This window comes from Zootoca vivipara, chromosome 14 (assembly GCF_965207765.1).
Source record: "Zootoca vivipara chromosome 14, rZooViv2.hap1.1, whole genome shotgun sequence".
Classification (NCBI taxonomy): Eukaryota; Metazoa; Chordata; class Lepidosauria; order Squamata; family Lacertidae; genus Zootoca; species Zootoca vivipara.
In genome coordinates, this window is record NC_142597.1 from 19,018,734 (window position 1) to 19,035,700 (window position 16,967).

Consider the following 16,967-nt stretch of genomic DNA (forward strand, 5'->3'; position numbering starts at 1 on the left):
AGGTGGCCCGAAGCCTCTTCAATAGGAGTAACAAATGGTTTGATTTTGTAAACTTCATCAGACTGCATTTTAAATGCGACACAGTAGCCCGCCTCGAATGCCAATGAAGCACTGAAGTAGCTCTCTGTTTACTAATTATCCGTTTTTACTTCAAGCCACGCTGGCTGGCTTGTCTGATTAAATCGGATTTGTGGGATACAGAGCAGCTAGCAGAGTTTTCTCTATAGTAAACGAGATTGGAACTATGGTGCGGCTGGCTGCACACTGTAAATTATATTTCCTTTTAAAGGGGACGTGTCTCTTTTATGCCTTTGGCCTGCCTTCTGCATATTAAACATGACGGCACGGCGGCATACGCGCCTGGCTTAACTTTTAATGGGATGTGTGTCCCCAGACATATTTATTCACACACACACACACACACACACACACACACACACACACACACAACCTCTAAGGCAAGAAAGGACCTTTCTGGTTTCCACAAAGCTGGAGTGCATTTAACCAATTAGATCTCGACTTTTTGAAAAGAAAGGTGGAGTGAGTAGACACTTGACTTAAATATCTATATATACTTGTTTCTACATGGCTGTCTGCATCTCGGACTTGGAAGTAGGCTGGGTGGAGGAGGTTATTTGAAACCTCCCATTTTTCATCTTTTAAAAGTCCAGTGGGTAAGCAAGGAAACAGATTTCTTCTTTGGGATTCTAAGGGAATGGAATTACAGTCAATGCCCTCATACCTCCCAAGTATTGTTTGAAATACTTATCCGCCACCAGCTTTCTTTCAAGTGAGCATCAATGTGGTAAAAAAAAACTGTTTTCCAAATCACCTGTTATTTAAAGCACTCACGCATGGATTGATCGTGGGTTGCTGTGGACCTTCCCCCCTACACTTTTCCCTGTGCAGCAAAAACCTCTCACTCTCCCTAGTAACCACTTTAATGTCACATTCAAAAAAATTAATCTTGGTAGCAGACTGTTGCTTTTTGCGTGTGTGCTGTGGACCCCGCCATTGTTCACGCGTGCCATATTAAATGGTTTGCTCCTGCTGACTTTGAGAAAAAGATCAACGTTCAGTATGCGTTTCCCTCTCATAGGTGCATTCACAAACCTAACCCCTCTTCCCCCCCCACCTGCATCTCACACACCCTTCTCCACCCGACACACAGAAAAAGCAAGAAAGATGAGAAAAGGTGGCTATTGAGTGAAATGTTGTAAGGCTGTCCTAAAAGCTCTCCCTGTTGTTCAGACTTTAATTCCGCAAGCTTGACCTGTCCTGCCCCCCTTTCTTCATATCTATCTTTGTGCCTGGAGCTTTTTATATTTTAATTTGCTTTTGAATGTCCTACAAAATTAATGGTATACTTCTCCCTCTTTCTCGTTTGGCCATTGTGTGGCGTACAGTAAAGGCGAGGCCCCTTGGTGTTCTCTGATAGCGGCGTTACCGTGGAAATGAATGGCGGCTACACTTTTCCCTTCTCCCATTTTAATTGTTGACAGTAAAAAGCATTTAAATGCTGCTTAATTTGTAATCATCTTCTGGAGGGGGGAAAAGGGAGGAAAAACCATTAAAACGTCAACGAAATGAATAAGTCCACCTCTCTCTCTCTCTCTCTCTCTCTCTCTCTCTCTCTCTCTCTCTCTCTCTCTCTCTCTCTCCATCTCTTGTCTGTGGTTTTTCTCATTCCCCCTTTCTCTCATTTGCCCCCCCTGTTGGTTTAGGTGGCTGTTTGCTTATTGGGGGGGTGGCAATTTTCTCTTCCCCCTCATCTCTTTCACTACCACAGCATTCAAATATCAAAACGTATCTTTGGAACAATGCTAATTTGTTTTGTGTTTTAATAATAATAATAATAATAATAATAATAATAATAATAATAATAATAATAATTTATACCCCGCCCATCTGGCTGGGTTTCCCCAGCCACTCTGGGCGGCTTCCAACAGAAAAATAAAATAAAACAATAAAATAAAACATTAAAAGCATCCCTAAATAGCGCTGCCTTCAGTTGTCTTTAAAAAATCTGGTAGCTGTTCTTCTCTTTGACATCTGATGGGAGGGCGTTCCGCAGGGGGGGGGGCGCCACTACCGAGAAGGCCCTCTGCCTGGTTCCCTGCAACTTGGCTTCTCACAACGAGGGAACCACCAGAAGGCCCTCGGTACTGGACCTCAGTGTCCGGGCAGAACAATGGGGGTAGAGACGCTCCTTCAGGTATACTGGACCGAGGCCATTTAGGGCTTTAAAGGTCAGTACCAACACTTTGAATTGTGCTTGGAAACGTACTAGGAGCCAATGTAGATCTTTCAAGACCAGTGTTATGTGGTCTCGGCAGCCACTCCTAGTCACCAGTCTAGCTGCCACATTCTGGATTAGTTGTAGTTTCCGGGTAGCCCCACGTAGAGCGTATTGCAGTAGTCCAAGCAGGAGATAACTAGAGCATGCACCACTCTGGAAAGACAGTCTGCAGGCAGGTAGGGTCTCAGTCTGCGTACCAGATGGAGCTGATAGGCAGCTGCCCTGGACACAGAATTGACCTGCACCTCCATGGACAGCTGTGAGTCCAAAATGACTCCCAGGCTGTGCACCTGGTCCTTCAGGGGCACAGTTACCCCATTCAGGACCATGGAGTCCTCCACACCTGCCCGCCTCCTGTTCCCCACAAACAGTACTTCTGTCTTGTCAGGATTCAACATCAATCTGTTAGCCACCATCCATCCTCCAACTGCCTCCAGGCACTCACACAGGACCTTCACCGCCTTCACTGGTTCTGATTTGAAGGAGAGGTAGAGCTGGGTATCATCCGCATACTGATGAACACCCAGCCCAAACCCCCTGATGATCTCTCCCAGCGGCTGCATGTAGATGTTAAAGAGCATGCGGGAGAGGACAGAACCCTGAGGCACCCCACAAGTGAGAGCCCAGGGGTCTGAACACTCATCCCCCTCCACCACTTTCTGAACACGGCCCAGGAGGAAGGAGTGGAACCACTGTATGACAGTGCCCCCAACTCCCAACCCCTCTAGACGGTCCAGAAGGTGTCAAATGGTGTCAAAAGCCGCTGAGAGATCCAACAGAACTAGGAAACAGCTCTCACCTTTGTCCCTAGCCCACTGGAGATCATCAACCAGTGCAACCAAGGCAGTTTCTCCAGGGCCGTCTTAGGCACCATGCCGTGGTGCGACGGATCCCTCCGCTGCCCCCCGCCGCCCCGTTTTCCAGCGTGGCGGGCGGGCGGGCTCAGCGCGCAGCGCGGCCGCCAAAGGCGCTGCTCCACAGCGGGCGGGCGGGCTTAGCACGCAGCGCTTAGTGCTGCACAGCGGAGCGGGCGGGAGCCTGGCCGTAGAGCCAGCACTGAGTTTCTCTCTTTTTCAGTTTCAACGTGGTGAGGAGAGGGCAAGGAAAGGGAGACATGTTTTGTGGGCCTGCCTTCTGCATATTAAACATGATGGCATGGAAACTTAGGATCCTGACTTAACTTTTTAATGGGATGTGTGTTGCCTAGACATATTTATTCCACCCTGCACACACATCTCTCTAGGGCAAAAGAGGACCTTTCTGATTTCCGCAAAGAGGTAGGGTTTTTGAAAAAAAGAAATAAATGGGTTGAGCTAACTAGAGCTGAAGCATGTAGGATATAATACAGACAAAATGGCGCCCTCTTCCTTTGGAGTTTGGCCCTCCATTCTAGTTGCTGTGCTCCACACACCTCTAAAAGAGCAACTGGTAAAAGTGAACGATGTGAGTTATAGCTTTGTTCTTCTTTTAAAGGCTCACAAACCTCCTTGCCTCTACTTTTTATACCTCACGCCTTCACTTGTTGGCCTCAATACTGTTGTGTGAAGAGTCTCAACACAGAGCTAGAAGGGTGCATTTAAGTGAAATGGACTGTATGTCGTTATTAAATCAGAATTGGGATTCTTGATGGACATGTCTTGTTTTCACTTGTTTGTTTTTGCTCCTGGAGTGTCCAGTTCAGTGCAGCACCAGAAAATAATAATAATCAAATGAAAGTTTCTCACTGATGCCCTTCTCGATCCAATCTAAAGTAGGTGCATTAAGATATCCCTGAATGAGTTAAGAATTGCTACACCCATTTGTTTTGCCCCTGAAATGCTACAGAAAAAGCTCCATTATAATTTTTAAATAAATGTTTTTCCAAATATTTGAATTTGCTTTAGAAAACAACAACCCTGAACCCAATTCACAATATCCTCTTGACCTGTTACTCCTATGTCCTCTACTATATTGGCCTATCTTTCCATCTAGTAGCCACTCTAGTCCCAACCCCAGTCCAGGGTTGGGCAGGATGTTCTTCTTCCATTAATGCCCACAGGAGCAGATCCTACAGACATTCCTGATGATTCTTTCCTTATTCTCAGACTACCCTTAGAACTAGGAAATCTCTCTCAGGGTTGGGCTTGCACCTTCCTTCCTGGAGCTTATGCCTGCTGCTTCTTGTCTTGCCCTGTCCTTTGCCTGGGACACGATGCTCCTCTTGTTTAAATACCTCCAGGTTGTCGTGGGAATAGGTGTCTCCTCTCTGCCACGTGGCAGATCCAACGCCGGCCTTAAAGGACAATGCTGCAAAGGGCGCCGTGCCAGCAGTTGGCAAGACCGCGAGAGTCTAGACAAACAGCCTTGGCGGTTGCCATGAATTGGGTCAAGCCCCCATGTCACCTCCGCATGGCTTTGGCTCACGAAAAGCTTTTTATTTCTTGGAGTGATGCCAGCCAGCCCCTTCGGTCTTTCTCTCGGCTGAACATCTGCCAAAGTTGGGCAAGGGGAGCCAGGAGAAGCAGTTCAGAAAATGATGTAGCCCTTTGTCCTTTTCAGAATGCTCAGTCTTCTGGAAAACCCACCTCCTTTGGGTCTCTGAGCCTCTCTCCTTCCCAGGTTCCACGAGACCCAGGAACCCATTGCGCAACAGATTGCAGAGTCTATTGTACAATGAAGTTACCAGAGTGCGGTGCTGATAATGCCAAGGTTGCAGGTTTGATCCCCATATGAGACAGCTGCATATTCCTGCATTGCAGGGGTTTGGACTAGATGGTCCTGAGGGTCCCTTCTAACCCTACAATTCTATGATTCTATGAACAATATTCTGCTGGCTCAGAAAATTTCATCAGCGGAACAAGTATTCAGCTAAGTGACTTTAATGTACAGCTATGTTGGATACAGACTATAGAATATGAAAACCCACTTCATCTTCACAGTTCTTAAAGAGCTGCAGGGAAATGAGAGGGCTTTATCCTTTATCCTAACCCACCCAGCAGTGGTTTGGCAGAAAAATAATAGCCCCCAGATGAAAACTGCAAACAGGTCCCAGGCGCCACCTGCCCTTGCCATGCGCAGTAAGAGACAGGGACCTTCAGGCAAAGGACTGGTCTTCCACTCAAATGCAACGGAGAAAGCTCTTTAATTTATAGAGCAGTAGTCTTTTCAGCTGTTAGTTTTCTAGGAACAGTGAAAAACTATGCAACTGTTTTCTCTAGGGAGGAGCAAATGATTTCTCTTGGGTGTTGGCAGGGTGGCCCAAGACTGAAGGAGAGCCTAGCTGCTGGATCAGACCAAAGGAGGCCCATCTAATCCAGCATCCTGTTCCCACAGTGACCAACCAGATGCCCATGTCCAGCAGCTCATGGTGTTCAGATGTATACTACCTCCAACACCGGAGGCAGTAGACAACCATGATGATCTGCAGTCATTAATAGCCTTCTCCTCCTCCATGAATTTGTCTTAAATCCCCCTTTAAGCCATCCAGATTGGTAGCCATCACTACACCTTGTGTGAGCAAATTCCTTAGTTCAACTATCATATCATCATTGAATTGTAGAGTTAGAGGATACTATGAGGGTCTTCTAGTTCAACCTTGCAATGTCATAATCTTTTTCTCCAATGTGGGGTTTGAACTCACACCACTGAGATTTAAAAGTCTCATGCTATGTTCTGTGTGAAGAAGTCTCTTCTGAATCTCCCAAGAGAAAGAAATGCTGTATTCTTTCCTCATGGGAGATTTGCTCCACCCCCTTGATCAGTTTGGTTGTGCTCTTCCGCACCTTTTCCAGCTCTAGAATATCCTTTTTGAGGTGTGACCAAACCTGAACACAGTATTTCAAGAGTAGTCACGCTATAAATTTACATAATAGCATTATGATATTGCCACTGAACTGCATTTGCCATTTTAATGCCCATTTACCCTGTTTGGAGAGATCTTTTTGGAGCTCTTTCCAATTTCCTTTTCTTCTTAATACCCTAAATAATTTGATATGATCAGCAAATTTGGCTGCCTCTGCTCACTTCCAATGAACAAGTTAGAAAGCACCAGTCCCAATACTGATGATTGAGGCACTGCAGTTTCTGCATCCCTCCATAGGGAAAACTGTACACTTATTCCTATTCTCCAGGTCCTGTTCTTTAATATGTTACAGATCCGTAAGGAGACCAGTCCTCTTATTCCAGGACTGCTAAGCTTCCTTAGAAGTCTTTGGCGAAGTGTTTTGTCAAAAGTTGTTTGAAAGGCTGGGTCACCTCTATCTGCATACTTGTTGACACTCTCAAAAAAAAATTCATGAGACAGCACTTACCCTTGCAGAAGCCATGCTGATTCTTCTTCAGCACGACTTGTTCTTCTACTGGTATATGCTTTGTTGTTCTGTCTTTAAGCTATGTTTTCTTCCACTTTTCCCAGAACAGGCTTTAAGCTAACCAGCCTGTTATTTTATAGCCTCCCACATCTGAATCCCTAAAAAAAGAAGAAGAAGAAGAAGAAGAGAGATGTTGTAGTGACCACTTCCTAGTTCTTAGGTATGGAGGCTGATCCTATTAGGGATAAGTTACATTTTTTTTGCCCATTTCTTTAAGAACTCTTGAGTAGAGGCCATCTGGATCTGGTGATTTCTTCATTTGGGATTTGTCAATAAGGCCTGGAACTGGAAGAAGCAGTACATTACAACAGGTCACCACTTAACTGGGGAATTGTACCATCTTTGTTCCCTTCCAATGTCCCTGATGCAAATCTGAAGAAGAGTTGCTTATTATAAGACACATGAATACAGTGGTACTTTGGTTCTCAAATGCTTTGGTACTCAAACAACTTGTAACTCAAACACTGAAAACCGGGAAGGAAGTGTTCCAGTTTGTGAACTTTTTTCGGAAGCCGAACGTGGTCCGTTTCTAGTGTTACGCTTCCGATTTGAGTGCCACACTTCCATTTTGATTGTTATGCTGAGGTCTGTCTGTTTTTGTTACTTTGCATTTTTGTTTTTGCGGCTTTTTATTTTCTTTTTGTGACTGTGTGGAACCCAGTTCAGCTACTGATTGATTGTGTGACTGCAGTACATTGTTTATTGCTTTCATTTTATGGAACAATGGTCTCATTAGATAGTAAAATTCATCTTAAATCACTGTTTTAGGGGTTGTTTTTAAAAGTCCGGAACGGATTAATCCGTTATGCATTACTTTCTATGGGAAAGTGCACCTTGGTTTTGGAACGCTTTGGTTTTGGAACGGACTTCCGGAATGGATTAAGTTTGAGAACCAAGGTACCACTGTAAAGTTATGTTGTGCTAGACCAGGGGTAGCCAATGGGGTGCCCTCCAGATGTTTTTTTGATCTACAGTGCCCATTGTTCCTGCTGGAGGGGGCTGATGGGAGTTGGAGTCCAGCGACAAAGGGAGGGCACCAGTTTGTGTCAAGCACTGCAAGGACCTCAAACCAAGAGCCTTGTAGGCCAGGCCCTGGGTCCTTTCACCACTAGGATGGCTGGGCAGAGGAGGGAGAGGACAGGGAGTCCATGTAAACCCAGACTTTCTTGCCATGCCCCAAAATCTCCCTGGAAATCAGATGATGTGACAACTGCCACCTTCTCGGCTGTGCTGTCCCCAAGAGTGGGTAACTCACTGCTAGAGAAGCAAGTGTGGGTCTAGCCCCACGGTAGTGGACAAATGCCACAAAGTGACTCATGCTTTCCCCTGTTCAGCGTGTCTCTCCCTTTGGCACGGAAAACAACATTCTAGTCCTTTCTGGTAGGCAGTTTTGTCGTCATCGCTGTTTGCATGTGGCAAGTGCTCTCTAACACTCTTGGCTGTTGAAACAGGTCCAGGTTGCATGGTTCTCTCCCCCCCTTTCAAATCGGGGGCCAATTAGTTTCACAAATGAGGACCCCGCGGTGCCACCGTAGATTTGTTCCAGGCCTGCGCACTGGCCTGCCGCCTTTGTCCTGCCTTCCACTCCCGCTGGCGACCTTTATTCACGGCCTCAGCGGGTGCTACTTACGGGAGACTTCTGCGGCCAGGCGTCCTGCCGGCTCAGGGCCTCCACACCACAGCTGGCTGAGGTGCGCAGGGCCTCAGACCCACTGACCTTTGCCCCGATCCTGCTGTCATTTTGAAAGTTACAGACCAGAGGGCTGCATACCTCGTGGGATTTACTCCTTTGTGGGTGCGAGGACTTTTGTTCCAGGAGAGGAGGGTGGATTTGGGAAGGCTGTGGAGAGCTTGCCATTGGCTGTGTGTGGTTTTGTTTCTGCCTTTACCGAGGACTGGGAAACAGATAAGAGCGGGATACTGCCAGGCTCCGCCATGCCTCTTAATGTGTGTTTTTAATTCTCTGCCTCATTAGTTCTTCCCAAAGTGTCATCTTTGCCTGCCGTCCTGGTAGGGTCCCCCAGCTTCAGAATCATTCCGCTTTACCTCTGCTCAGGTATTTGCATCTCTAGAAATGAACAGCCACCTCATGAGATGTGTTTTCACGGAGAAGATCCAGTACAACAGACTGGTCATGTCTGAGACTGCAGGGGGAAAGGACGGAGAGCAAAGAATCAAAATCATTTAGCGTCCAATCCTGCCATGTGTTAGTATTCGGCTTGCTGTAGGAAGTCTGTGTTCTGGAACTTTGTTTTCCTCCACCCTACCTCAAAAGGATTGACAAAATTAGTAAATCCATTCGTGTTACTTTTGCTGTACAAGTACCAATAAATCCCTCCTGCACCAGGAAGTGGAGGGAGATTCGGGGGGGGGGGGGAAGCACCCGGTTTAATGATCAAGTGAGCTGACAAATTTGTTTACTGTAGGTGCTGTGTAATGAAATGTGTTTGCGTGTCTGCTCCTTTCAAAGCCACCCTGAGGCTTTCTGGAGCCCGCGGTGGGATATAAATTGAAAGGGGAGGAAAAGAATAAGTTCAGGTGGCAGCCAAGTGGCAAGATTTTATCTTCACCTCTGGAAAGATCACAGTCATGGGACTTGGGCATAACCCTTTGCCTTATTTTTTAAAAATAAATGTGTGTAGATATTTGACCTGTTCCGTTCACAATCCATGAATGCACCTTATCTTGCCCCAACCCACTCACCCCCCAAAAAGCACAGAGAAGAAAAGAATTTGCAGTGGCATTTTGGGGAGAGGACCTTTCTAAGGTGATATGAGACTCTGCAAGCTTTTTGAGGTTTGCAGGGGTTTTTGATAGGAAGGAACTGTGCATCCTTGTACTGACCCTTCCCTGCCTTTCCTTAGGGCAATAGCTGCCAATAAAGACTCTTCTCAGCCTGCTTTTGTTTGAGGCTTTGGGGGGGGGGGTTGTCGAAGTATGGAAAAGCATCAGCTGTGAAGTGTGTGCACATAGCAATATGCACCGAATCGACAACACAGGAAAATAGCTGGAATGCAGTCCAGAGTGGGGCCACTCGGAAAGGAGGGGGCACTTCCAAAAGAGGAATGGAGGAGAAAGTGTTTGTTACAAATTGGGGTGCAGGGAGAGAGAGAGAGAGAGATAAAGAGAACGTCAGAAGTGGGGGAGTTGAACTGTACATTCTTCTGTCAGCCCAGCTTCTTTTGCATCCTCTTAAGATGCAGACAGAAACCTGTCTCCCACCGAGCTGGCGTGCTGCAGGGTTTTGTGTAGAAGAGGGGGCAGGCACATCCTTGAATGAAAAAGGAGGTTTTACCCGATGCATCGACGGTCGCTGGGGCGCAAGGAAGCAGCTTGCATTCATAAGAGTTTTCTCCATCCCCACCCCGTGAATAGAGTTCTTTGAGAAGGATTGGTTCGGTTGAGGGGTTCGGCTGGGAGTGGGGAGATGTCGCCATAGGACTGGCTCCAGGTTTGAAGGGTCCTGGGGAAAGTGCCCTCTATGGTTGCCCTACCATTGCTACCACATTTATAGCCCACCTTTTCTCCATACATGGTTCCTACCTTCTCTATTTTATCTTCAGAATAACCCTGTACCCTTCCCTTCCCTTCCATCTACCTAGCTTTGCTCTCCTCCTTTTTTGTATCAGTATGTTTGATGCTGTCTGTATTTTGTCTTTGTTTTAAAAATGAATGAAGTTTCTTTAAAGAAAGAAGAAGAGGGTTGGTTAGGTTGTAAGATAGAGACTGGCTAAAGGTCACCCAGTTAAGGCTAAGAGTTTAAATCCTGGTCTCCTAGCTCCTAGTCCAACTTTCTAACCATCACCTACATTGGTGGGTCCTGGTCTCCTGGTTTTAAGCTTACCTAAATGCAGTGACTACCATTTAATTTTTCTCCCAGTGCCCTGAAATCCTCGGCCAAGCCGTGCTCTGTGACACCATGGAATATTTAAGATCTCAGTTCCTAGCCACCCAACATCAGCTGTTGCGTCTCTCTGGTCAGGGCTGGCTGCTGTCCAATGGGACTACATAGTAGGCAGAAGGCAGGGAAGGCAATCATAGGTAGAGCCAACAAATTCTAGACCAGGCACCCCCAAACTTGGCCCTCCATATGCTATGTTCTAGACTCTTTACCTCCCTTCTCCTGAAAAGGCTACCAGGAGAACCCTGCCGGCTATGTTCTACCTCCACTGCCAGAGGCCGTATGCTTATGAATACAGGGCATTCTTAAGTGTATTTATTTCACCCTCTCCTCACACTCAATTTGACTTCCCATCAGTAATGGCAGCATGCAGCCCAATCTGGCATTAGGGCTATTGGCCTGATCTAGCAGGCTCTTCTCATTTTGCTGAGTTCTGCAAGGACCAAACTGAGACTGAGGAGGAAGCTGACAGCCAGGGCTACCCCCTTGATTTGTTGTAAGAAGGCAAGCAGGTGGAGGTTTGGCTGAGGGAAGACTGAGTTTGGTGGGGCAATGCCCACTCACCTCAATGGATGATGCTCCACTGTCTTCAGGCATTAGCAAGAGATCATGTTACCTCTCCGTGCCACAGGAAACTCCCCCCCCCCCCGTGATTAGGAAGAAACATCAGGAGCTGCTTTATACCAAGTCCATCTAGTTCAGTACTGTCAACTCTGATTGGCAGCTGGCAACTCTGATTGGCAGAGACTGGAGGTGTCAGGAACTGAACCTGGGATCTTCCACACGAACAAAATGTTCATGTTCATGAGCTGCAACCCTTCCCATAGCACAGGCACGTCCGACAGGTAGATCGTGATCTACCGGTAGATCACTGGACGTCTGTGGTAGATCACTGGTAGATCAGTGGCTCCCCCCAAAGAAGCTGAACAACTTTGGCTCCCCTAAAAAAAAATCAACATTTTGACCCTTCACCCCCCAAAAATGGGACTTCCCTCTTCCCTAAAAGAAGCTTGACAAGTTTGACCTGAACCCCACATAACAGGGCTTTCCTTCCTAAAACAAAAGCTCAAAAACTTTGACCTGAACACCCAAGAAACGGGCTTCCCACTTCCCTAAAAAAAAGCTCAAAAACTTTGACCTGAACCCCGAAAAAGGGGGTAGATCACTGCCAGTCTTTAACTCTGTGAGTAGATCGCAGTTTCTTGGGAGTTGGCCACCCCTGCCATAGCATTTCCACATATCACGCTGCCTTTAAAAGCAAAACGAGCAAGGTAAGTCAGATCAGTTGGCAACCCAGAAATTGTTGCCTGGTATAGGTACCTATTTAAGAAGTGCAAAGTCTCTGAGTTCTGAGAGTGTTTGCAACCTTTCTGTGTTCTTCTTCATGCCCTGGAGAGGTAGGGAAAGTGCTCTGAAAGCCCACATCAGGAGCAGTGAGGTTCCTTTTGGCAACGCTTTGGGTTTGTTGACTTCATAGTACCTCTCTACCTTCTTTCCCAGCACTGACACACATTTCTTGCTCAGCAAATTGTTACCCAAAAAAAGCCTGTTTCTATTTAGAGGTCCCTCTCCCTAATTAAGTCGGCACTTATGATGCAGGGTAATGAGAGCCTTTCGCTCTGAAGGTGCAAGCACCTGAAATCGTCTGCAGCTGTGCTGCTCTCTTGCCCTACTCCCTTGGTTCCCCTTAAAGGTCTAAGCCAGGCAGCCCCAAACTTCGGCCCTCCAGATGTTTTGGGACTACAACTCCAATCATCCCTAGCTAACTGGACCAATGGTCAGGGATGATGGGAGTTGTAATCCCAAAACATCCGGAGGGCCGCAGTTTGGGGATGCCTAGTCTAAGCACATGTGGAAGCATGCACAGGTGGAAACAGATTTTGCAGAGACTTCAGCACAGGCTTCCTCAACCTCGGCCCTCCAGATGTTTTGAGACTACAATTCCCAGCATCCCTGACCACTGGTCCTGCTAGCTAGGGATCATGGGAGTTGTAGTCCCAAAACATCAGGAGGACCGAGGTTGAGGAAGCCTGCTCCAGCAAGTGCCTGAGCATCTCTTTCTCAGAGGGGTCCAAGTTCTCCCTGATGTTTAGTCAGTCTCCTTTCTTGTAACTTGAAGCCATTGGTTAGAGACCTACCCTCCAGAACAGCAGAAAGCAAGCTTGCTCCATTTTCCATGTGACAGCCCCTTAAAAAAATTATTTGGCTATGTCTGAAATAAGAGAAAGAGAAAGCGAATGGTAGGGGTTCTCCCCCTCCTGATCCCGCCCCCCATCCTAACAATAACCCTATGTGGTAGGTTACGCTGAGGGACAGTGCGGGGAATTGAACCCTGACCTCCCAGGATCTAGTTCAGTGTTCTTCAGCTTCAGGTCCACAGGTGCTGTTGTACTACAACTCCCATCATCATGCTCAGGGATGGCTCTCTCTTGCCATCGTGCCCTTTTTCTGGGCTTCCCAGAAGCATCTAGTGCAGGCATCCCCAAACTGTGGCCCTCCAGATGTTTTGGCCTACAACTCCCATGATCCCTAGCTAACAGGACCGGTGGTCAGGGATGATGGGAATTGTAGTCCAAAACATCTGGAGGGCCGCAGTTTGGGGGTGCCTGCAATAGAGTCACAGTTCTGGCATGCGGATGCTGTCCTGTAACAATTCCCACCTGACATTCAGCCTGATTTGGCTGTTGCAATAGAAGCAATTGGCATCTCTCCCTATTCCTTGCAAACGTATTCCTGGAGGGTTCATTTCTGGCACGTAAATGAAGTGTGGATTGCTTCTCGTTTCTTTTCTTTCTTTTTCCTTTAAAGGCAGTGCAGATCCAGTGCTTACCTTGCAATAGTGCGGTGTCGCTAATGAATCGCTAATACAATTTTCAAGATAATTTTATTTCCACCCTCCTCGCGTTCTAATGGGCCTCCAAAAAAAGCCAGCATTTCCTCGCTTTAATCTTCCCTGGGTAATGCAATTTGCACTGACTCATACATTTCAGAACAATCAACTATGCATAAAGAAAAGCAAATTGTTTAATAGCACAAAGGTCATTGGGTATTTGTTATTGATGATGTGTAAATATTGGAACGTGGTCGCGGGGCAGATTTACTGCCTCTATGGATACAGGCCATTGAACAACTTTATGTCTCTGGTTCATAGGCTTGTAAGCTCTTTGGCTGATATTTCTCCGGTGGATTTCAAGCAGTGCAAGGGATGAAAGAGGGAAGATTATTTTCCCACCTATTTCTTCTGATTGAATATGTGTAGGGGTTGAGTGGGCCATCCGCATTGAAGGTGTCTGTAATCAGGAAGCACACCTCCTGTTCAGATTTCACAAAGATGTATTTCAGGTTAGAAATCCAGGCACACCTGGGCAGGCAACAAGCCTACAGAATGGGGTGGAGAATCTCTGGCCTTCTGCACCCTCCCCATTTGTCTGAGCCATGTCCACCTGCCAATCACCTGCCATCACACATGACATCAGGACTGGGATGAGCCAAAGGGAGCTTCTGCAGTGCCACCAATCAGCTGGCCGTCAGTGCTCCAGGAGCTTTTCATGCAGTGCTTCTGAAGTCCTAGTGATCACCAGGCTTTTAAAGCAGCTGATTGGATAGACTTCAAAACACAGCAGGTGGCTCTTTGCAAACCGCATGCAAAAAGCCCTGTGTGGTGCTTTGAAGTCGTGACAATCAGCTCTGATCAGCTGTTTGCTGGGACTTCCAGAGCCCTAAACATGTGAAACTCTCCCTAAATCAAAGGCCAGCTCTGCATCTAATGGGCAAAACTAAGAATGCCAATATCCTTCGCTGCTTCCTGCAAAGTTGTGGCATTCCACCTCCTCAGGAGCTACTCCAAAAGTTTGTGTTTGAGGAAACATAGGAAGCTTGGCTTAAGTCAAGTCTAGCTCAGTGTCATCTACAGCAGCTGTCTGCAGTTTTGGACAGGAGCCTTTCTGTATATCGGAAGATGCCGGGGATTGAACTCGGAACCTTGTGTATGTAAAACATGCCCTCGGCCATTGAGCTAAGATCCCCAAAGGTAGGGCTGGCTCAAGACATTTTGGCACCTGAGGCAAACCCCAAAATGGGGTGCCAGGGAAGACAGGGTGAGTGAAGATTGGCATAAGAAACAAAGGTGGGGAGAGAAAGATTGACCTTGGAATCTCCTGCCCCTGTGCGCTCTGTTGCCTGAGGCAATCAACTCACCTGAACTCTTCAGTGGGCCAGCCCTGCCCAAAGGCCAGAATTGGCCAGGAATATGGGTTGGGTTTCTAAGGACAGGAAGGAGAACTTTGGGGTCAGAGGCTGGTAGGTTTGCCTGCTGCAGTTTTGGAAGTAAGCCATGCCCCATGCCCCAAACTGCTCCTCCTTCCTGTGTTGTTTACCTCCCTGCAAGTCTTCAGCTGTGTATTTCCAGATTGCTGTTACATTGTAAAAAGTCTTACTGTTGTCATTAACTAGTCATCAGATGAAAGCAGAGCCAGGGGCTCTTCTCTGCTTTCCTCTCCACTTTCCTGCAAAGAGGCATCTTTAAAGTGATAGTTAATATTTTTAATTTTACTTCTTCAAAATTACCTCCTTCTTGCAGATGGATATTCTGGAAGCACATTAGGGGGGGGGAGCATTCTCTTCCCAATTTCAGCTGATGAAATTTAAAAGCCACCATGTGCACATCATAACACTTCTACTTTTTTTTAATTTGCCCTTTATTTTATTTTAATTTAATTTCCTTCCTAACTAGTGCAATCAGGTTTCATTAGTGGAGGCGTACGTTTTTCTAATATGCTTTTCTGATTACTCCTTTTGATAGTTATATCAAAAGTCACTTGTTTTGATGCGTACGATGTAAGGTGCCCCTCTGCTTCTGCAGCCACCTTGTCATTGGCAAACCTTTGTTTGCACCACTCTCCACAAAGCCAAACTGAAGTTCCAGTCTGAATAAGCTGTCACAAATTAAGCTTATCTGAATATTTGTTTGTTTCTGCATAGGCATGGGAACAGACAGGCCACATGTACATCAAGATTTCTAGGGGTCAGCAGAAAAGTCACTGAATTTGGCTTTGGGATAACCTGCTTTATTATTATTTTTAAAAGCCAGTGAAATAACTGAATAACATTTTCAGTGTTTAGAGGGCGAGACTTGGGCACTTTGCATAATTCCTGGCTTCTCTCCATGATGACAAAAACAGAATGAATGGTTCAGCTAGTAGAATTTTGAACTGTGTATCTTTGCATGCTTTTAAACACAGCCATTTCTTTAAAGCCTCAGCTGGCGACAACTGGAGCTGCTACTTCCTCTGCCCTCCTGTCTGGGGTTGGCTGTTTCCAGCACATTTACCTTGACAGCCATGAGGTCTAGAAACTTGCAGTGCAGTTTAAGACGAGAGTCTACTCCCAGTTCCACCCAGCCTCGTGTGCTGTGCTGCTGGTGTCTAGACCACTTGCTCAGGCATGGTACAAAGGTGAAACAGCTGATGAGAACCCCTTCTCCCTCTCTCCCTACAGGCTCGGACATGGCCGTCTTCTGCCTGCTCTGTGGGAAACGATTCCAGACCCAGACCGCCCTGCAGCAGCACATGGAGGTGCATGCCGGAGTGCGCAGCTACATTTGCAGCGAGTGCAACCGCACCTTCCCCAGCCACACAGCCCTCAAGAGGCACCTGCGGTCCCATACAGGTAAGCAGACCACAAAGGGCCTTCTCGGTAGTGGCACCCGCCCTGTGGAACGCCCTCCCACCAGATGTCAAGGAGAAAAAACAACTACCAGACTTTTAGAGGACATGTGAAGGCAGCCCTGTTTAGGGAAGCTTTTAATGTTTGACAGACTATTGTATTTTAATATTTCTGTTGGAAGCCACCTAGAGTGGCTGGGGAGGCCCAGCCAGATGGGTGGGATATAAATAATATATTATTATTATTATTATTATTATTATTATTATTATTATTATTATTATTATAAAAGGGTTGGAGGTTAAACTTAGACTGGCTTGAGGGAACTGCGACAAACTCCCTCAGTGAAGATGGGAGTGAGGCAACATCACTGAGACTGGGGAGGTGTATATCAGGCATCCCCAAACTGCGGCCCTCCAGATGTTTTGGCCTACAACTCCCATGATCCCTAGCTCAGAGGACCAGTGGTCAGGGATGATGGGAATTGTAGTCCAAAACATCTGGAGGGCCGAAGTTTGGGGATGCCTGGTGTATATCCTTCATCCCCACCCCCACCCCCCGCCCCACCCCGGTAAAAAACTGTGAACCCAAGGATCCTCTCTGAGTGGCAGGGGAGATTTATGGATCTGCAACAAGGACTCCTGACATTGGGGGTCCCAGGGCAACTAATTCCAAGTTCTGGGTATAAGGTAACGTTGAGGCATGTTTGAAACGAAACTGCACTTCATTTAGCAAACACTCAAAGAGGGATTATGCT

General features: G+C 46.8%; 1 protein-coding gene across 3 annotated transcripts in view; it reads left to right on the plus strand.

Moving 5' to 3' along the window:
- ZBTB16 (zinc finger and BTB domain containing 16) overlaps positions 1-16,967 on the plus strand; it is a 190,216-nt gene that overhangs the window by 153,969 nt on the left and 19,280 nt on the right. For all 3 annotated transcript variants that reach the window (XM_035138957.3, XM_035138956.3, XM_035138955.3), the window contains exon 5: positions 16,046-16,216. In XM_035138957.3, the coding sequence (XP_034994848.2) occupies positions 16,046-16,216 (171 nt within the window). The remainder of the gene's footprint in view (positions 1-16,045; positions 16,217-16,967) is intronic.